A 22,430-nucleotide genomic window follows, 5' to 3' on the forward strand; every position below is an offset into this window, starting at 1 on the left:
GGTATGAAAGCTGTTATTCCTTTCTCAGTTATCGTTTAAAGCTGAGATTCTCTTCCTGCTGCTGGAATCGCATGTGAGACAACCTATTTTACTGAATTTGCCTTTGCAACTACTCAACAATATTGAAGCTTATCACCTTCAAATCCAGATTCTATCTGGCTATCTTTCTTCCTCTGTTTATAAGGACATCATTTAATGTTTTCCTTCTCCAAAGGCTTGTCAGATCTAGCAATTTCATTGGAATCTAGACAGCAAAAACAAGGTAACCTACTTTGCATCTTTTTACATGACAGCAGTAACTGGCCATTTTGTTCACAGGACCATTTGATGCATATAAGGACCCTCTAACTGTAAAATACAAAGAGTAAGCGCTCCAATAATCCATTCAGACTTTAGAAAGACACACGGTCTCTTTCATAAAGGGCAATAAGTGACAGCAATATATTTTCAATTGGAACTGAAGTAATAAGAAGCTTCATGAGGAAAACTATAAAATGGTTCAGGAATAAATGTGCTGTAAAAACAGTCGGCATGATTTTTCAAGCCACTCATTTTTGTGGGTCTCATTTCCATGCAAAGGTACAATAAATGTCATCAACAGTATAGGAAATCATGGAGAACAGCAGAAACACCAAGCACATTATAACTTGAGCTCTCTCCCAACTCTCCATTCATGTTCACGACAAAGTGTCATTTCGAGAGTACACATTTCCCATGATTTGATTTTTATAATTAATCATTCACAGGGCATAGGCATCTGGCAAAGTTAGACGTTACTGTCTACCTCTCTAACACAGAATAGTTCTCTTGGCCATTTTAGCGAAGAAAGCACTGAAGGATTGACCACATTTCTGAATTAACAACAGATTTTCTTCTGGGAAGGATTTTAGTGAACCAGACAGATTCATGCTACAATTTGATTATCTCATGGTTACCCTGGCTGACATAATTATTATGAAATCCATAATTTTTTATTTAAGTGAACTTAAATTCCCCAACAGATTTGGAATGGGCATCTGAGCACCTGACTTAAGTTTAAATTTACGGTCAACTTGTTCACGGGATTTATAGTTTCACAAAAGCAAAGGATGTGTATATTTGATCATTCATAACACAGTGCTTGATTTAAACCCATAACCTTTACAGAAAAATAAACAATTTAGCAGCAAATGTTATTACAACCTGAGAAATCTTGACATCAAGGTAATAGCAACTGTCACTATCCAGCAGCAGGGCCATTTTGAAGGCTTTACTACAGGCAGCCTAATTGGATGCCTCTAGGCCACCACCTTCTTGAGGCCAAGGGTCAGGACACTGATATGTTGGTCCAAGCAGTGATACAGTGGCAGTAAAGTCTCAGCAATGCCAGTAAAAGTGGTGGTTGCTGTTACGCCAAGCAAGAGAACAAAACAAAATGAAATAAGATTTTTTTTAAAGCAATAAGGCAGCCAATGGTCCAAGGGACAATCCATCCCACTGTTGACAAAATGCCAGCAAACATGCCCTTGAGAGAGAAACTTTACACATGCAAACTGGCAGCCCACTTCCTTGGAACAGATAAACAATCTGCCTCACAGCCCACTGCTGGGAATGCTTCCCAGCAGCGGGGCTGGGGAGTCATTCTGGCCTTCTTCCTTGCTATTTACCAGCCACAACATCTACCTTTCAGCTTGTTACACATGAGCTGATAAAACTCTGTCTATAATGCCTAAAATTATTTATCTTAATTCTTTTGTTTTTACCATTGGAAGACCTTCTCCTCACAGAACTCACTAGGTTGTTCAATATAGAAAAATGTGACTGAAGTGAAGGAATTCCAGCAGAGGACAAGCTCACTACATCGACACCATCCAATAAAATATTTGGAACTGAAGGTCAAATAAAGTCTTTTCAGTTTCTTTTTCACATTGAAGAATGTGAATTTCAGCCTGCTGCCAGAGTTGTGTGTTAGCAATGCCTTGATCCTTCATGATCAGCAGGAACCTGATGGATTCACACAGTCCAGCATTTCAAAACTAATGGTGAGTGCTGATTTAAATAATGTCGAATAGCTTATGTATATCAACTCTGCACCCAAGAAGTATGCTGATCCTGATAATCCTTACAGAAACATGAAGACAAGCTGCATTCCCCATATTTTTTCATACATTCCCCTTTCTCATATAGGCACAAACACAATTTAATCCTTTTCAGAATGCAGTTAACAGAGTTGCACTTAAATTGGCACATTATCATAAATCCTGCAGGGTTAACGTGGAAATTTTTACAGGTGAGGCAAAGTGGAGCTCTGTTTCTATCAGAATCTTTTTCACTTACTCCATGATTGGTGCAAACACAATCCTCGTGCCAAACCAGAAAAATTCCCAGGGAAATTCCTGACATATGTGCATTTGGCAGCTGCAAATACTTTGAAGTGTTAACAATGTCTGTACTGCTGTGTAAGCATCAATTATGGCACAGCATTGGGTTTTACAGAGAAATTTAATCAGTTCTTATAGCATTTTATTTTGTTTCAACTTCTACTATTGCAACTGAAGCATGAACAATCAATGTTTCACCAAGGGTCCAAGTTGTGTTGTTTTCTCATTAAGTTCCTAAGGCAAGGCAAAATTGTCTATGAGAGGGTTGGGTGATCTCAAGGTTAGCTCAGGGTATCCATCAAATTTCTTGGACATTATAGCAGTTTTTGGTTTACTGCTGCATCACCTTTCAACACCTCCTGTTGCCTTGTGCAAGCCTCACTTGATGTAATTTCACATGGGCCTCGAAAACAGATGGTCTGTTTTCATCCAAAACAGGCAGGAGCCTCAGGAAACATTTTGATCCCTGTGCTGGGGTCTCACATGGTGTTTGGGTGTTCCACCAAGTGGAGCAAGTGCCATTTTTCAGGCCACATCTAATGGAACTGAATGCCGAGCTTCTGAGTATGTGCCCCTTACAGAAATCACAGAAATTTGTTCTTGGAAAAGTTTAAAGTCCACTCAGGTGATGACTATTGTACAGTCCGGAGGAGCAGAATTCCCAGCTCCGCTGAAATATTTGCCCCTCCCCCCAGAGATTCTACTCATTGCCAATGTGCATTTTGCCTCTCTGATTCTTCAAAGATTTGCTTCCTGTTCAGTTCCATGGAAAGAGCAATCAAATTTACCCAGCTGCTTTTTTGCCCTACTTTTCTTCAATGTTCCTTCTTTTGATTATTCAGCTTTTATTCTGTCTGACTAGCCAGTTGTTTTCTTTCTTTAAAATTGTTTTCTTGTTTTTGTTTCTTTCTCTTTTATTTTTCACGTTTCTTTATAAAGTATGACTATTACATAATATTTAAATCATAAACGGGTCATTCGGTTCAACATGGTCATGGTTTTTATTCAGTATGGCTACCTTATCAAACTCTCTCAGTGTGTTGAAGACCTTTACCAGATCACCCCTAAGTCTTCCCGTTTTTTTTAGGCGAAAAGAGCCATATCCTGTTCAATCTTTCCTGCTGGACACATTCACTTAGTAGTGGCAACACTCTTGAAAATATAATTCTGATATTTTACATGAATGTTCCTCAAAAAGAGTTTGCTGCTTTTCATTTGACATAACTTGGAGTCTGTGGATCTAAAGTCTTTTGGATTTTTCACTGGTGATGGAACGACTAAAGAAAAACACTTTGAAATTATTGAATAGATTAATAGGTCAAGAAACAACTATTATTGAGTTTTTTAAAGAAAATAATCACAGCTGGGCACATTCATTAATTTTCCCTTAGAAAATAATATTGCATATGGCAAGAACTGTGTGATAAACTCTGTTATCAATATATTAAAATATTGGCAATGACGCACTTACAACAAACTTCCATCTGTAGCCCTCTCTGTCATTAAGACTTCCAATAATCAGGACTTGTGCCAACTGCTTTGGTCAAATGTACATCAATATGATTATATATAAAATATCTACTATTTCATCAGAAGTAAGGGAGAAAACTATGTTTTAAAGGATTATCAAATGCTTTATAGCCCACCAGCAGACTTATCAACATTTAGTCCAGGTAATCATTCATCAGTCTTTATAATAGTGCATATTCCTTAAGTGTCAGGAAATTTAAAATATCAACATATCATACCGATTTAAAACTTTGCAAAAACCTACCGTATGTAAATAAATTAGATTGATGATTTCTTCTGCCTTAGTAATGCACTCCTGAGCCATCATGGTTGAAGTGGTCTCAGCTAGTTTTATGCACAGTATTGAAATGATTGGCCTGGTTTTTCCAGTCAAAATTTCAATAGTAAAGAGGAATGGATTATTGACAATGTCAAGATCTGAAAACCGAAATGTTTATGTCAAGAATAGTTTGACTCAGCCATAAATGTTTTACTTTGATTTCTGACAGATGTGCAGAGAAATGTACAAGATGTAGTCCAGCAGAATTTTCTCTTGCATCACTTTTTCTGTTGAACTAGCAAATGACAGGAATTATAACTATCCTTTCAAAAACATACGCCTATAACAAAAGGCACATATATTGCTACATGATAAATTGTTATTAAATAAATTTAGTGGAATTTTTTAGAGAACCCAGAGTTTCTGAAACTGAAATGATAAATCTAAATCTTCCAACTCATTTCCTTTGAAATAAATGGAATAATACTCTGTGGAATTATTCCTATTGATAGTGATAATTTGAATGCAAATTTTCTACAATTTAGTCGATAAAGATCAGTGTGCTATGATTCATAGATCATAAGAAACCAACGTCGGTTATGATAAAATGTTTAATATCTATCTGCATACCGATTAATTTATTGACTATAATAAAAATGCGTAATTTCTGTTCGGCTGCTGGAATATGGCTCATTTTGGTCATTTATGCATTAAAACATTTTCTTTGGATGAAAAGCCTTTGATGTGATGGTGTTAGATTCTCATTTTCATCAACCAGACGATGAAGTGGTCCATCAGATGGTCAATTCTCGACAGAAATTGCCCCTTGAGTATTTATTCTGCTTACTTCAGTAAGATGAAAGCTTCACAGAGTCTGTTAACTGAGTAACTTGCTCTGCAATATGACCTCCTCAGACTATCAGTTTGAAGTGCTATCCCATGGTATTATTACTAGTGGCAATCCAGAAGGAAAAACCATGAAAACTTGTGAATGACACATACAATCCAACTCATCTTTTATACTTCAAACAAAGTTCCAGAACACCTGGTATGGTCTTTTCCAAGCTATCTGGCTTTTCTTTTATAGTGATATTTCAACTTTGAGAAATTTGATACCAATGTTTCAAACAGTTGCAAAATTACATGGCTCATCAAAGATCCACCTGTACTTGCACCTGTTACTGCAAAACCTACCACTAGGTGTGAGTTTAACCACTTTCCCCCGGCTAAATCCCATTTGGCTCACAGTAAGTGTGTGGAACCAGTGAGTGATTTTGTGTGTGTGTGTGCATAGCAAAATGCAAAAGGCTGCATCTATGGCTATTCAAGTTCTTACTCGTCATTTAAGCACCATCTGGTACAGCCAATTAAACCAAGCTGGTAAAATTGCAGGGGTAGTAGGAACTGCCGATGCTGGAGAATCTGAGATAATAAGGTGTAGAGCCAGATGAACACAGCAGGCCAAGCAGCATCAGAGGAGCAGGAAAGCTGATGTTTTGGTTCTTCAGAAATGGGGGAGGGGAAGGGGGCTCAGAAATAAATAGAGAGGGAGAGGCACGCAAATGGTCTAAAGGCCCTCCGCTTCTTCCTCTCCCGCAGGCCCGACCAGTCCCCCTCCACTAACACCCTTACCCGCTTAGCTGACCTTGTCCTCACCCTTAACTTCTCCTTTAATTCCTCCCACTTCCTACAGACAAAGGGGGTGGCCATGGGTACCCACATGAGTCCAAGCTATGCCTGCCTCTTGGTAGGATACGTAGAACAATCCCTCTTCCACACCTACACTGGCCCTAAACCCCACCTCTTCCTCCGTTATATCAATGACTGTATTTACGCCACCTTGTGCTCCCATGAGGAGCTCGAACTGTTGATCCACTTCACTAACACCCTCCACCCAAATCTTAAGTTCACTTGGACCATCTCTGATACCTCTCTCTCCTTTCTGGATCTCGCTGTCTCCATCTCTGGCATCCACCTGGAAACCAATACCCATTTCAAGCCTACTGACTCTCACAAGTACCTAGAATACATCTCCTCTCACCTACCTTCCTGCAAAAATGCCATCCACTATTCCCAATTCCCTTACCTCCACTACATCTGCTCCCAAGATGAAGCATTCCACTCCCAGACATCCCAGATCTCCTCGTTTTTCAAGAATCGCAGCATAGTGGTTAAAAATGCCCTTAACCACATCTCTCACACTTTCAACACCTCAGCCCTCATACCCCCTCCCTGCAAAACAAAAACAGAACTCCCCTTGTCCTCACGTACTACCCCACCAACGTCTGGATTCAAGCATCATCCTCCACCACTTCTGCCATCTGCAATCTGACCCCACTACCAAATACATTTTTTCCTCCCTATCCTTATCTGCCTTCCGGAGGGACTGGTCTCTCCATGTCTCCCTTGTCTACTCCACTCTCCCCTCCAGCCCCACCACACCCGGCACTTTTCCCTGCAACCGCAGGAACTGCTACACCTGCCCCTACACCTCCTCCCTCACCCCTACCCTAGGCCCCAAGAAAACCTTCCACATTAAACAGGTGTTCATCTGCACATCTGCTAATGTGGTATGCTGTATTGGTGCTCCTGATGTGGTCTCCTCTACATCGGGGAAACCAAGCGGAGGCTTAGAGACCACTTGGTGGAACACCAATGCTCGGTTCTCGACAAATGACTACACCTCCAAGTCGTGAACCACTTCAACACCCCTTACCACTCCTTGGATGACATGTCCATCCTGGGCATCCTGCAGTGCCACAATGATGCTACCCGAACGCAGCAGGAACAGCACCTCATATTTTGCTTGGGAATCATGCAGCCCAATGGTATCAATGTAGACTTCGCAAGATTTAAAATCTCCCCACCCTCGACCTCATCCCAAAATCAGCCCAACTCGTCCCCGCTGCTGGCCGCATCCCAAAACCAGCCCAGCTCGTCCCTGTCTCCCTGGCCTGTCCTTTTGCCCACCTATCAGCTCCTCCCACCTGAACCCCAATGCCCACCTCCTACCTTCCAGCCTCATCTTTGCATCCTTGACCTGTCCATCTTCCCTTGACTGACCAACCCCATCTTAACTCCCCACTTACACCCACCTTTACTGGCTCCATCCCTGCCTCCCTGACCTTTCCATCTTTTCTCACATGTATCTGCTCCTCCCACCTCAATCCCCACTCCCCACCTCCTACCTACTAGCCTCATCCCTGCCTCCTTGACCTGTCCTTCTTCCCTTGACTGACCAACCCCATCCTAACTCCCCACTTACACCCACCTTCACTGGCTCCATCCCTGCCTCCCTGACCTTTCCATCTTTTCTCACATGTATCTGCTCCTCCCACCTCAATCCCCACTCCCCACCTCCTACCTACTAGCCTCATCCCTGCCTCCTTGACCTGTCCATCTTTCCTTGACTGACCAACCCCATCCTAACTCCCCATCTACACTCATCTTTACTGGCTCCATCCCCCACTCCTTGACCTGTCCGTCTCCTCTCCACCTATCTGCTCCTTTATCCATCTACCATCCTCCTCCCTCCTCTCTCTATTTATTTCAGAATCCCCTTTTCCTCAAAACATTTCTGAAGAAGGGTCCAGACCCGAAACATCAGCTTTCCTGCTCCTCTGATGCCACTTAGCCTGCTGTGTTCATCCAGCTCCACACCTTGTTATCTCTGATAAAACTGCAGTCTTGTTTATTGATGAGTAACTGAAACATCAGTTCTGTGTGTAAAATAAAACTTTACAGATTCAGCTGTATGATGTATTGGGCCTGAACTTGCATTTTACTTTTCTAAGACCTATCTTAAAGCAATGTTTCTTAACCATTACGCTTGCTAGTGTGATTTTTTTTTTGCAAGTAAGGATTCAATAGTGCAATGATTCACAATATTTTCCGTAACGCTACACACTTCAGACCCACATTTTCCATATCACATGTGCGGTATCAGAAGTCTACTCAATCACAGCTCTGGAGGCTTGCACAGCAACTGAACATGACTGCAATCATGGAGTAAATTCTTCACTGAAAATTAATATTATTGTTCTGTATCGAAATTTTGCATTTATTCTTCCATTGGGTACATTATTTCAATGTCTTAGCACCTGAGGCCAGCAGTGTTAAGCTAATATATAGCCTCTTTAACAAAGTTAAAGGTCAAATTATACAGGTCTACCTGTCAACTTCTTATAATTACAAAAAGAAACCCAGTACACATAAGGTCAAATTATTCCATGGAATTAATTTCCTGCCAATATTTAGTCACATCATCAAATCTCTGAACTGTTAGAATCTATAATTTGATTCTCATGTTATCTGCACTCAAACCTGTAGAGCAGTGTCTAATAATTGAGCTAACTGCATGAATCATACGATAACTACCATTACGGCTACTACTGTAAAATATATTGAAGCTTTTGAATGAACATGTCAGTTCTACTTACTTAGAGGATGACTATCCATTTAGATTGATCTTACTTAGATTAACTGGAACCTATCTGAATGTAAACATGAACAAAATTAGTCAGAATTCGAATTAAAGAATTTTTTAGTAAGATTACAAGGCCACATAAATCTAGAGCACTTATAGGCCATTTGGCACCTCAAGCCTGCTCTGCCAATCCATAAAATTGAGGCTGATTTAAGTGGGGTCTCAAATCTATTTTCTTGCCTCTGCATAACCCTGGACTCCCTTGTCGATCAAAAAAAAAACAAAAACTTTTAACAACAAGAATGGAGAAATGTGAACAGTCCATTTGGTCAATATGCCATTTGTAAAAATCATGGCTGATCTAACTGCAGGATAACTCTATTTTCCTGCCTGCGCCCAAAACATTTGACTTTTAGGTCAAAAATTCAATCATACAATCTCTAATATTCTCTACACATAAATTCTGAGACTAATAACCATCTGAGAGTAGTTCCTCCTCTTTGTGCTAAATATGAGACCCTTTATTTTGAAACTTTGACCCTAGGTCAGGATTCCCTACTGAAAGAAAACATCCCTTTCATCACCCACCCTGTCAAAATCCCAAAGAATTTTATATAATTCAGCAAGAGTGCATTTCATTCTTCTAAATTCTGTAAATAGAAGCACAAATTGCTCAACCTTTTCACACAACAATCCTTTAATTCCAAAACTCATTTGTATGAAACCTCTCTGAACTGACTTCAATACAAGTACATCCCTCCTTAACTACAGAGCACAAAATAATTTTCTGCTGGACTTAAACTTAGATAGCCTTACAAACTATTTAACATTATGTTGGTTGTCACAAAACTATCAGATTTCTTTGCAAATAAGATCACCCTATGGAAAGAACTTGGCTTCCATGCTAATTTAAAGTCTTGTCTCGACCTTACACTTTGTTTTGTTTCCCCTTTGTGAATGAGATTTCCGCATTCAATGAAATATAATTGAATAACTGTGCATAAGTTATAAATTCTATCCGCTCCCTTGGTAATCATTTCCACTGAAAAGGACTAATTAGACTCTTAGTTCATCAACTATTTTGGAGAAGATGGTGATAATGTCTCTGGATAATTAATCCAGAGGCCCAAGCTAACAGTCTGCAGATATACATTCAAATTCCACCACAGCAACAGGTAAAATTTGAATTCAGTTAATAAATCTAGAATATAAAACTAGTGTCACTGATTGGACTTTACAAGTATCACCAATTGTAAAAATCCATCCAAATATGCACGCAATTCAAGAGCAGGAGTCATCCATTCTGGGCTGATTTTTCTGTTCGATAAGAACGTGGCAGAACCGACTGTAACCTCAAACATTTCCATCAACCCTCTGACAAATCTTGCTTAATAAGAATCTATGTACATCTTAAAAAAATTCAAAAAGTATTCTGCTGCCACTGCCTTTTCATAAAGATTTCCAAAAACTCACCACCCTCTGAAAAAAAGTCACTGAAATCTCTGTTTGATACTGTTAATCCCTGACTTTTAAACAATGGCCCTTCTTTTAGATTCTCCCATAAGAGGAAACATGCTCTTCATGTCTACCCTGTCAAGACTGCTCAGGATTTTGTTTCAATTAAGTCACCTTTCACTTTCCTTAACTCCAGTAGATACAAGCCAAGCCTGCCTAAACATTCCTCATAATGCAACCTACCCATTCCAGCTATCAGTCTCGTCAGCCTTTAATGTACTGCCTCTAATGCATTTACAACCCTCCTTAAATTAGGTGGTCAAAAACATACAGTTTTCCAGATGCAGTTTTACCAGAGACCAGTTTACCTAAACTCCCTATTTTTCTATTCAATTCCTGTCATGATAAATCTCAACATTCAATTAGTTTTTATAATTATTGTCTGTCCCAACATACTTCCCCTTGCAATTCATACACAAGGACACCCAGATCCATCTCCATCTCAGAGATCCAATCTCTCGCTATTTAAACAAAATACATTTTAAAATGCTTTTTTTGATATGAACCTTATCAAATGCTGAAATATCCCCTGCCACTGTATCTCTCTTGACTAGTCCCTTAATTTGCCAATTCATTTAAGTCAGGTCTGTTTTCATGCCATCATAATTGTCCTTATTTAAATTTTTAATACATCATCTTAGCACGACTTTTCTCTCCCTCAGACTGAATGTCAAATTCAATTGTTTTAAAGTCAACCAGAGGTGTCTTCACTCTGAGGGCATTCATTCATTTTAATCCCAGTGTACAATACCAATTCTCATATAGCCTACTCTCCAGTTGACTCCAGAACATGCTCTTCTATGAAACTATTCCAAAAATATCCTATGAGTTCCTCATCAAGGTTATTTTTGCCTGTCTGACTTTTCCAATTGGTGTGTAAATTGAAACTTCTAATGATTATCTCAATGCCTTTCTGATTAGCTCTCAGTATATCTTTCTTTGTGTCTTATCCTACTGCCTGGTTACTATTAGGCAGCCTGTACACTGCACCCATCTGTTTCACTAATGTTGTTTAGGAAAGGAAATCTGGCCTACATGTGACTCCAGATCCATAGAAACACAGTTGACTCTGAGCTAGTTCAACAAGCAATTCAATTTGGGAGCAATTAGGAAGAGCAAAAAGTTCTTGCCTTAAATGTCACAACACCCACATCCTACTAAAGACTAATCTGCTAGTTTTGAATGCCCATGGAAACAGAGCTCCCATCTTTACTGTGGTATTACTTTTATGACAATTTTTTGCCAATAAATTGTAGCAGTTTCCCTCAAAATAAGTTGTTATAAAGTGGAGATTGGCCGTCGTCTGAGAGGAGCATCTCACCCTATAATCTGTCAAAGGAATGTGAAAATTGTTGTACCCTGCCTTTTAACAATCTCTAGTGGTTAGATAAAACAAATCCCTGACCCTCACTTTACAATTAACAAGTAACAATTTAATTATCTAACTCTAACAGTGAACAAATTAACTAAAATATTAACAAACCAAATAAACCCCTTCTCATTCTTAACTAATTTTGAAGTCAGATTCTAATGGTGTGTTGTTCCAATAAGAAACAAGTTCCATACATATAAAATAAAATTTAAAAAAACAGAATTTTGTCTCTCGAAATTACAGCCAAGTTATGTGCCTTCTCCATCAAACGTTTTGTCAGGAATGCCTACGATGTTGATTCTTCTGTAAAGAATATTCACTAGCTGTGCCATTGATGTCTTTGATATTTAGAGGGTGCCTTCTCCAAAGTTAGAGAAGTCCGTGAGAGCCAGTGATTGTCTCTTCAAAGCTGAGAGCTGTTTACTCTGGCAGATGGCAGTTAGTTCTACCTGTCTTTGTCTAACAGCCCTCTTCTTATATATCCTTGATGACATATCCATTTCTTGCACTAGGACTGGTCTTATGTTGTCAAGATCATCAGATATATTTTAATTGATTCTGGTATCTAAGTGCTTGGTTCAAATCAATTGTCTAAATTCCAAACTTGTTGCGCTAGTAACAAAACAAAATTGCTGCTTGGCCTGCTAACCGTACAGGCTTTTGATACAAATGCTTCAATTCGGGTGATCTCTATATGCCCGCAAACTTTCAATCTGCTGCTGATAGACATCCATTTAAATCCTAAGCATAGAAAAAGCACATCATCCTTTAAAGGGACCACACACTGCTTCCTTCCCACTTTCCCTCCAGCATTTCACAAACACCAAATTTTAACTTGCTGCCTCCCAACCCACCCAACTTTGCAACAAAATCATGATATTTTGAAATTTCTGACCTGGAACGAATAACAAAAATAAACATAAGTCAACTAGGTCTAAGTGTTCTTGAATTAATGATTTAAAAATTTAGCCAGCAGTTTCAGCTGTGGCACCCAATTGAAAGTCCATGCACAGCACTGTCAAGTGAAAACAGAATTCAGCTTGGCTGGATAGCTCATCACATTGAATAAACTGCAGACACCAGCTAAGTGTCCAAATGGATAATAATTACTTGAACAATGTGCTGGAGTGGCATTGCTTTTGATGCAATTGAGTTCCAGCATAAAATATTCAGCAGAAGACAGTTATTTGATGAGGTGTTAACAGGATTTTAAAAAACCCATTGCACTATACTTCAGCAATGGATGCAGCTCAAAGGAGCAAAGCACAAAAAAATTGAGAGACGAACATCAAAAGCAGACACACAGTGACAAAATGAAAGCTGAAATTTTATGAGATTCCAGGAACTGATGTAGGTGATTGGCAGGACTTTGACTGCAGTTGGTAAAACTGCCCTCAATCACCCACTGGGACCATGATACAATTATGTTCTGTAGCCAGGCTCTTAGAGCCGCTGGCTTATTCAGGAGGCTAGAAACTCAATAGCCTTGTCAATATCAGCAACTAAAGTAAAATAAAGTGCCAAAAAATTATTGAGGGCCAACTCCAGAATGACAGGGCACCATGATACCGAAGCATGCTTGATCAGTCTGTCATGGACCAGAACAAACTCCCTCAAAACATACAAAGGAGATAGCTTGGACCATTACTTTTATTGTATTTAAAGGCAAGTCTAAGCCGTTGAATTCCAGATAAGATTTGATTGGTCAAACTATTAGGTTTGAAGTAAAAGACACTTTATTCTTACGCCACAGTTAAAATACGAACAAACAAAAAAAAGGCATAATGTTAACTTTATCAAAATACTTAATAAAATAATATATTATTTAATTACTACTCATTAACTGTTCCAGTATAACAGCAGCCCATAAATACACCCTTGGCAAATTGAGCAAAATAGATTCACTCCAGTCCAGGGGAAAGGAAAAAGAAATGACTCTAGCAGCAGAAACAGAGCTCAAGTTTTTTTTTGCGGCAGCAGAGAGAGAGAGAGAGAGAGAGAGAGCGAGCTGTAACCATCAACTTTAATCCCCAAACCCCAACCTCAATAACTGAAAATTAAAACTAAAACCCTGGTCTGTGAGAGCCTGGCGTTAAAAAGAGCTGTTTACTCTGCTTTCCATAGAGCACACATCTCGGAACCAGGTTTACATCACCTTTCTTCAACAAAACAAGACAGAACAAATTCCTTTTAAACACACAACTTGTCACAAGTGGGTTGTTGGATCAGAGGAAGGAACCTTTGCCAAGACAGGATCATGAAGTGCCCGTCCTAGCCCTAGTTTACCTGATGTCTTGCTAGACTATGGTGGGAATACAGAGAAACCTTTTGTCACCATTTTACAAATTCCCCAGCCTTTGGCTTATCACAGCACTGGTAAAATCCAGTCCAATGAGGTTGGATAGTTTGAAAACACCTTGTTTTTTTTAAATTGTTATTCATACATGTGATGAGGCCTTCGCTGGCTGGGTCAGCATTTGTTGTCCATCCTAATTGACCTGGAAGAAGTGGCAGTGGGCTGCCTTCTTGAGCCACTTCAGACCTTCCAGGCTAGGGCCACCCACAGTGCTGTTAGGAAGGGAATGCTAGCATTTTGACCCAGAAACAGTGAAGGACCAGAGACGTATTTCCAAATCAGGCCAGTGTGTGGCTTGGAGGGGGACTTGCAGTTGGTGGAGTTCCAATGTATCTGCTGTACTTGACCTTCTAGATGATAAAAGTCATGGGTTTGGAAGATTCTGTCAAAGGAGCCTTGCAAAGGTGCAACTTGTATGTGTGCACATTGTTGCTACTGTGGGTCAGTAGTGAAGGGAGTCAATGTTGAAGGCAGCAGTCAGGGTGCCAATCAAGTGGGCTGTTTTGTCTTGGGTGGTGACTTGAGTCATTACATTCATTATAAATTGAATAAATTATGTTTATTGAATGTAACTATCTCCTAAACATTTTAAGAAGAGGATTTTAATTCCCTTCATCCAGCCAAAGCACAACCATTCTGTTGCAGCTTTGTCACTAATTTGCAGAATACTGTGAGTCATCCTCCTCCCTCAACCAGAAACCTCTTGGTTTGTGGAAGATTCTGACAGGACCCTCAAGTCATTTTAACAGCCTACAAGCAAATGACTCCACTCTGTGGATATGGCCCATTTGAGACTTTGATCGGTAAGTTCATAATTCAATTTTGTGGAGCCAGAAGGACGAAAGGGGCTTCTCTGACTTCATAGAAACAGTTTGGTTAGTACAGCATAAAGCTTTCTTCCCCCTCATCTGCTTTTGCAAAATACTTCCAAGCACTTCAACCTATGTTGTGGCTAGCCATCAAGACACGATAATATCAATTCTGTCAGCCAATAACAAATCCAACAGAAAGTAGCTTTGCATTAACAATTTTATAGATATGATGCAGAAGTGTTAACTGGAACACTGCTGTTCTTGCGAAGCAAACTTGAGGTCACAGCTTTATATCAACATTGAATTTCTAAAGTATGATAAAACTGTATTCCTTCAGAAGAAAAATAAAACAATGATTACACATGTCAATGCTTCATAAACAACTTAGCAAAGCAATGAAAGGCTTACAACAGTTACCATAGTTCTTCAATGTATTACTTTGAATTTTCATTGTGAAATCCCACACATTACCATCACATTTTAGAGCTTAATTCAGTAATTACACTACTGACAAAATACATATCCTTGTTGAATGCATAACTTGTAGTATTATGCTCATTTTCAAAGTGTATGTTACTGTACTGTAGGTCATACAGAAGACTTTTTTACTCTAGAGAGATTTGGGAATGTGCCATAATTTTAAAATATTCAACACTTCATTTTAGGAACCTCCAATATTCTGAGCTAAACTAATATTATACGCACCTATAGTAGGCAGAGGAATACTTTATGTGCATACTTCTCCATTAGGTCCAAAAAAAAACATAACACACAAGTTATGTAAACCATGCTCCCTGGTGACTGAGTGATATTAACCACTAAATAGCTAACTTGCATGACCAGTTTGCAATCTAGCTACAAGCAGAAAGCACTGGAAATAGGAAGTAATTGCAGTCAGCCAACAGGCTATCAACTACAACCAGACAGCCAGCCACTGAAAGTCTTGTATGTACCTCCAGAACATAACAAATCATAACCAGCCATCACCAGCAGCTAGCTCCCTGAAACCAGCCTGCAGTCAGAGAAAGCTAGTTTGTATTCAGCCATCAGAAACCACAACTAACGAAGAGCTATTCAAACCCAGTAAAGTTCACAAACAGCGAAAGCCAGCATGCAGCCAGGCAGGATTCAAATGCCAAATTTCATCAATCCACAAACAATAGCCTGCCAATCCAAAAGCAAGCAGTCACCAGAAATCAGTCTCCAGTCATCCCTACTCGTGGTTAGCGTAGGAGACATGGGATCAGAATTCAATGCTGGAAGAATCAGGAGGGAGGGGTGCAGGAAATCAACAGTGACAGAAGTGTCAGAGAGGAGTAGACAGAACTGCTATTCTGCAGTGGAGGTGATGGGAGGTTGGGTAGAGAATATGGGATAAAAAAGAAGCCCAAGAATCTGCAACAGGAAATGCAGCAACATTGGTGCATTCAGCTGATTCAGCCCTTCCAATAAGTTCCCGAGTTACTGTCTGTATGGAACGTTGTTGGTTCTCTGCTACCACGACATTTTCCTATTAACTATTCAAACCAAGTAGAAAAATTGTGGTGGGTTGAACTGTCTCCCTCTGTGAGATGGCACATTATAACTTGATACCAGGAATTCAATGAAAATTAGACCAGGCAATCTGCAGAAGCTACTACCAATTCCTCCAGCAGACCAATGCCACAGCCAAGAAAGTCAATGAAGCAGTGTGCTTCTAGCTACATCAGTGTACAAATGTTTCAAATTACACCTTGGACCTCCGATTACATCACGGTGCAAGAACTCCAATAGCATAAAATGGAATGACATGCTAAATATTTCCTGTGTACACATTGACTGATCATGTGGAGCTTTGAACAATATCCTTGTGTGGTGATTTATTGCAGCATTAATGACATTTCCATTTGCAGTAATTTCTTACTAATGTACTCCACATATTCAAAATTCAACAAAGTAACTTCTATGTTTCCACTTTCATTCTAAGTCAAATGTAGCAGTAAATGGATTTTTGAAAGAAAGAAACAGGCCATTCAGCCCAACAAGTCCACAGTGAATCTCCAGAGAGTATCCCACCCAGGCTTACCCGCACCCCCTACAATCCCTGTAACTCTGCATTTCTCATTGCTAATCCAACTAATCCACACTCCATGGTCAATATAGCATGGCCAATCAATCTAACCTGCACATCTTTGAACTGTGGGAGAAACCGGAGTAACTGGAGGAAACTGACACAGACACCAGAAGAATGTGCAAACTCCACACAGACAGTCGCCCGGGGCTGCAATTGAACCCGGATCCCTAGTGCTGTGAGGCAGCAAGGCTGACCACTGAGCCACAAACACAAAGAAATGGAGAAACCCTTACAGCATCAGTATAACCCCCTCTGCTCTTCATCATAAATGAAAATAAACTACAGAAATAGCACCAATCAGTCATAAAATGCAACTTGTTTTATGTCTGTTGAAATTCAATGAATAGAACAGGATGCTGGCTTTAATGATGAATGAAAATGTGGGCTTCACCTGCCAATGGTGACCTCTATGCTTTTGACTGAAAAGGTGCTCTTGATCAGTTATCACAGCCAATTCCAGGCAAGAGAATTGACAACAGACTCCAATCTGTAAATTCTTCTCTCCCACCCAAAATTATTTTCTATCAATCACAGCAAAAATGACTGCCATTTCTGAGTGGAATAGAGCTTGGAGGTATCAAGTATCATCCAGTTGTTCATTAAATTGAAAAGGAAGCAGAGGAAAACAAATCAAAGCTTCAAATAGATGCATTAGATTCTTACCATCCACACAGGCTGGCTTTGCTCTCGTTGTGCCGGCAATCTGTCCCTTTTTACACGCACATCTTGCAGTTTGTCTGGCTATAGTCCTTCGCGGTTGACTGCTATCTTTATCCAGTGTAACTATCTCACAAGTGCCTGCAGCGAGCTGACCTGGAAAAGAATATAAACACTTGGTATTAATGGGTGAGCTGCATGTAAACAGTCAACAGAATCACATGAATTTACAAGACAAAGCAGGTGATCAGAAATGAATTTAAATTGTATCCAGATATAACGCATATTTTGTCTCCTTATATCAAATATCCCAAAGCACTAACATATTGTTATCTTCTTTCTATAACTCAAAAGAATCTGAGTATTTGCACTGCACCATGTCATTCCTCTGCAATTAAATCCATCGAGTGTGAGAAGGAAAGAGTCATATCCAATGAGTTTCATAGATGGCTTCAGGCTCTAAATGTATATTTTGAAGTTTGATGTTGTCACATTTACCTAAAAATAACACGGTGAATATTTCTCACATTGGAAGTCAAGGATTTGCACTAATTCTCGACAGGAAGTTGTTGAAATCTGGACATTCAACTTGAAAACAGGGAAAAGGTTGTTTCCACAATAATTTCAAAATGAAGTCAGATAGACACTCGACAATGAGGAACAATTAGTTTACAGTCAAAAAAACTAAGCACTTTGCTGTTTCAAAGACCTTCTGTGTTGTGTCTATGAAACTGTCCACTCATACCCAGATGATCTCTCAATCTAGTTTGCATCAATAGGCAGTCTCTAAACATCTCAAATTATGCCATGTATCTTTGACTACATTACAATGCAGTACCTTGTATACATAAAATAGAACAAATTCGTAAATGTTATTTATCTATGCACCCATTGACTAATGGTGTGAAGTTTTGAACAATATCTTTGCGGTAATTTATTGCAGCATTAGTGATATTTCCATATGCAGCAATTTCTTTCTAATACAGTACACGTAATATTCAAAATTCAACTAAATTACTTCTGTGTTTCCACTTTGTTTGTAAAACCAAATGCATCAATAAATAGATTTCACTTCTGGATAGCACCAAGAATAAATCCTTTACTCATTTCTCACCCTGAGTCATTTTTGCCAATTAACAACATCATCTCAGCCATAGTGCCAGATTCTACCACCTATCTTTGATGCCACTTGACTTACTCACTCTCAGATGAGCCATAGTTCTTTCTAATAAAACACTGTGAAGACCCAAATTCTTGTCTTTCATTCCATTACATACTCTGTACCCTTGCAAACCAACGTGACTCTCTTCTTATTTTATCTCTGTCTGAATTGCAGTATGTGTAATTTTAGCATCCTATGCACCCCTGATCTGAGCTTACAAACTGTTATCTATTACAAAGACCATTTAATTCCACCCTTGTAAACTGTCCATTTCTGATCCTCCCTCACACTTTACATCATTGAAAATCCAAAACATCCCTTTCTTAATTACTGAATTGGCTATTCGATTGTTTTCATGGTTAGCCTTCTATTCTCCAATCTACGTAAAAATTAGTTCATCAAAAATTTTACATTTGCACCCTATCAGCCCTTTGGTGGTTCTCTGTCAATGATTCACAGTCCACACATATCTCAAAATGTTCAGCTCTAATTCTAAATCTGCCGATGGTTTCAACCTTTACTGTCTCCATAATTGCTTCCAGGCAAACAATCTCAATGCCACCACAATGTCTCTATTCCTGTGATTCTTGTATATCTCCCTACCCCTCGTTTTTCAAAACTTCATCTCCTAAACTTCCTCTTGTCCTGTAAGATTCTCCATTAAACATAACTGTTAGAACAGCATCAATGTTGAGAAGGGAAATGGGAATTCTTGGATCGGCTCCCCTCCTTGCCCAAGAACTGATCGGAGTCATGGCAAGGTCACATATGGTGTGCTTGGTTTCCCTGTTGGAGGGATGTTAGCCCCTTGGAGTATGGGGGGTTGGGGGTGGGGGGAGGTACACACCACAAAAATGTTCTATCTGCTGACCTCCTAGTGTTAATTCTGGGGAAGGGACGCACTCTCAACTAAGTTGCCGGGTTGAAGATGTGGAATTCTTGGGCTCCAATAGAAATTAATAGGAAACATTCTGTGTGGAGTCTTATCGGGTCTGAGTAATGTAGGCTATGGCGAGACGTATGGCACAGTCAGGAGACAAGTATGAGGCCCATCTTGATTTCAGAAGCAACTCATGCCATCTGTTTTGCTTTTTAAATGTGGCATGGCAACAGTGAGTTGCAAATGAAGGGACATTCTTGCTTGTTAAATGCATTGTTAACTGCCCAACTCACTTCATTAATATTTAGCCTCCCAGCTTACCAAACTTTTCAAAAAGGTTTGGCATCAGGAAAACTCAACCAAGAAACCAGAGCAACAACATTTCAGGGCATGTTCCATGGGTACTTGCCATTCAGTTCAGACACAATGATTGGAAGCTTGCCATGATTGTCAGCAAAGCTAAGTCAAGTCAAGGTGTTAGTCCACCACACCAAGTCAAAGGAAGCCTGTGATACCAGTCCCTCCATGGTACAGTCAGAGTCAAGATCTTCATCACATAACAGGCTAGGCATTGAAAGTCAGGCAGTCCGCCTGTCACCGTGAAACTTTCTGCACTGTTGTGGGTTGTTTCCCTCCAGCAGGGACAGTCAGGCAGGTATTATGAGATGAAAGTAGGTGGCAAAGGAATTTCTGTTAATACAGGTTGGTCTCAAGGGAGTGTGCAGGCAAACCCAACACTATGCAGCACTAGTGATACTGGTGTTTGGATGGCAGTGAGTGAGAGATGATATTGAATGAGATAATGCGACTGACAGAGCATCAGCCTTGGTAGGAGCTGGTTGCAGGAGCAGAGATACAGTGAGAGTGAGGTACTGGAAGGAAGGTGACGACACTTACCCTACAAGAATATAAAAGGTCATTGACCTTCTTCCTACATGCTAAAAGTTTTAAGTAATTAATAATGCATTTGGGACTGGGTGCCAATGTCAAATCGTGCTAACATGGCCGACAGTCATGGCCACCACTAAGGGTCATGGGTTGGAGGATGCCTTGTGCCAGCATCATCCAATGGTGTTGCTAGGACCCTCCCACAAAGAAGAGCATGGATTTCACTACCCACACCCCCAACCCCCACCTCCATTCCATCTGTCACGTTAGAGGAAAGTACCAGTAACAATACAAGGCAGCACTGCACACACAGTGCTTGGTGGTCATACTCTGGGCTTTCCAAGAGGGTACAGGTTCAATGGATGCTGGTTTTCTGATAGATATCCACTGAGTGACAAATTGTTCTAGGAATGGCAGGTGGTAAGATTGGATGAAAATCAACGTTAAAAAATGCCATTGGGATGTGGTAGACAATTACTGAGGCAAGTTTGTTATGATGCTGTGACAGAATTCTCACTTGGCTTCACAGCGATAAACACTGAAAAAAACATAATGCAACTTGGCTTTAACCAAAAACAAGTATGAATCAGCCCTCTAAATCTTTATATTTGTTTCAAATGATTCATTTTAGTTCCATCAGATTGTCGAAGTCTTCAGATTAATTTGCTTTGGCGATGGCTATTATGAATCAATAAACTCCATTTAAGCTACTATTAATAAGTCTGAATAACAAACCCCCCCAGACATCCCCAAATGCATTATTAATTACTTAAAACTTCTAGCATTTCGCTGGTTGTTCATCACATACAAAACATGCACACTAACCCAATGATTAAGCAAGTGGTTAAGAGTGATGCATGGAGTGCAAATATGTTTAAAATCTACCACTGACACAAGTTGTTTTTCATGCCCGATATAATTTGTTTAGAGATTCAGCTTCGCAATAGGGGGCAAAGAATGCTCATTTTCAGAAAATGACATTAGCCTTTAATTACCAAACCTGCAGGATGCTCTTTAGTGTATGTCACATATGGTATAGCATTTTATTGTATACTTTCAAATGCAACTTATATCAGAACAACAGACGTGCTGGAGGAGTTGCAGACGTCTCAATGGTAGCATTATTAAAATTACTACTGTTACTTCTGTAGCACGTATCAACATCAAGAGGGTAGTCAGTATGTTATGAATGGACATTCTGTGCATTTGAATTCAACAATTAGTGTTATGAATGAAGGATTTGCATCCATTTAGTCCTTTATCATCTTTCTTAGAAATATCCCACAGTCATTCATGTACAATGAATCATGTTGAATTGCAGTCATTACCTTTATGTTGCCAAAGAGGATAGTCATTTTAAAGCATCACTCTGAAATCTTTGCTGCTGCCAGCAAACGACGGAGGTGGAAACACTCCTAAAATGTCACATGGGAAGAGGTGGAGAGTGGGATGACAAAGACAACTCTTTGAAAAAAACATCAGTGTACAGGAATTATAGACTGAATGGCCTCCTTCAATGCTACATTATTCTGTAGTTCAATTAAATAGGGGCCTCTGATCTGTAATATCCCACTGAACTGCTGGAACAAGTAGATGTATTTTTGTTACATGTGAAAAACAACATTTCTGAAAATGAAGCACACACTCTGTACTATACTGAAGTGCCAAACAAGATTACAAACTCAAGTACAAAAGTGACATTTGGATAGAATTCTGGGCCAGAATTGAATGCCCTCCCCCATTGTGAGTTTGGTTGTGGGGAGGACATTTCAACAGGCAGTATACCGAGATCCAACTCCACCACATTTAATTCCATGGGAAGGCCCACAGGAAGCCTCCGTATCCTATCATCAACTGCGGTGCCGAGGTGGGCAATTGTTCCTGACAGGAACCAAGCAGTGAGTGGGTAACATGATATGTACATCCTGGTGTGTTTGCCTTTGGGGTCCTAGGACTTGTCCCTTGTTGAGGTCCCTGGCATCAGAAAGCTTGGGGGAGGGGGGAATTAGCTAAAGAGAGATACACCCTACTTTCACAATATATATCTGATTGAGCAGACTGGACATTAACTTATTGTCTCAGTTACAAGTGGAAGTTTGG

The 22,430-nt window shown here is 39.8% G+C and overlaps 1 protein-coding gene across 4 annotated transcripts in view; it reads right to left on the reverse strand.

The window, feature by feature from the left end:
• The window catches only part of tafa5a (TAFA chemokine like family member 5a), a 579,339-nt gene that overhangs the window by 266,891 nt on the left and 290,018 nt on the right, over nt 1–22,430 (reverse strand). For all 4 annotated transcript variants that reach the window (XR_007249806.2, XM_048554490.2, XM_048554489.2 and 1 more), the window contains exon 2: nt 17,407–17,556. Coding sequence is in view for 3 of the 4 variants with exons in the window: in XM_048554490.2 (XP_048410447.1) it covers nt 17,407–17,556 (150 nt within the window). In the remaining variant the exon portion in view is untranslated. The remainder of the gene's footprint in view (nt 1–17,406; nt 17,557–22,430) is intronic.

Source organism: Stegostoma tigrinum, chromosome 25, assembly GCF_030684315.1.
Source record: "Stegostoma tigrinum isolate sSteTig4 chromosome 25, sSteTig4.hap1, whole genome shotgun sequence".
NCBI lineage: Eukaryota > Metazoa > Chordata > Chondrichthyes > Orectolobiformes > Stegostomatidae > Stegostoma > Stegostoma tigrinum.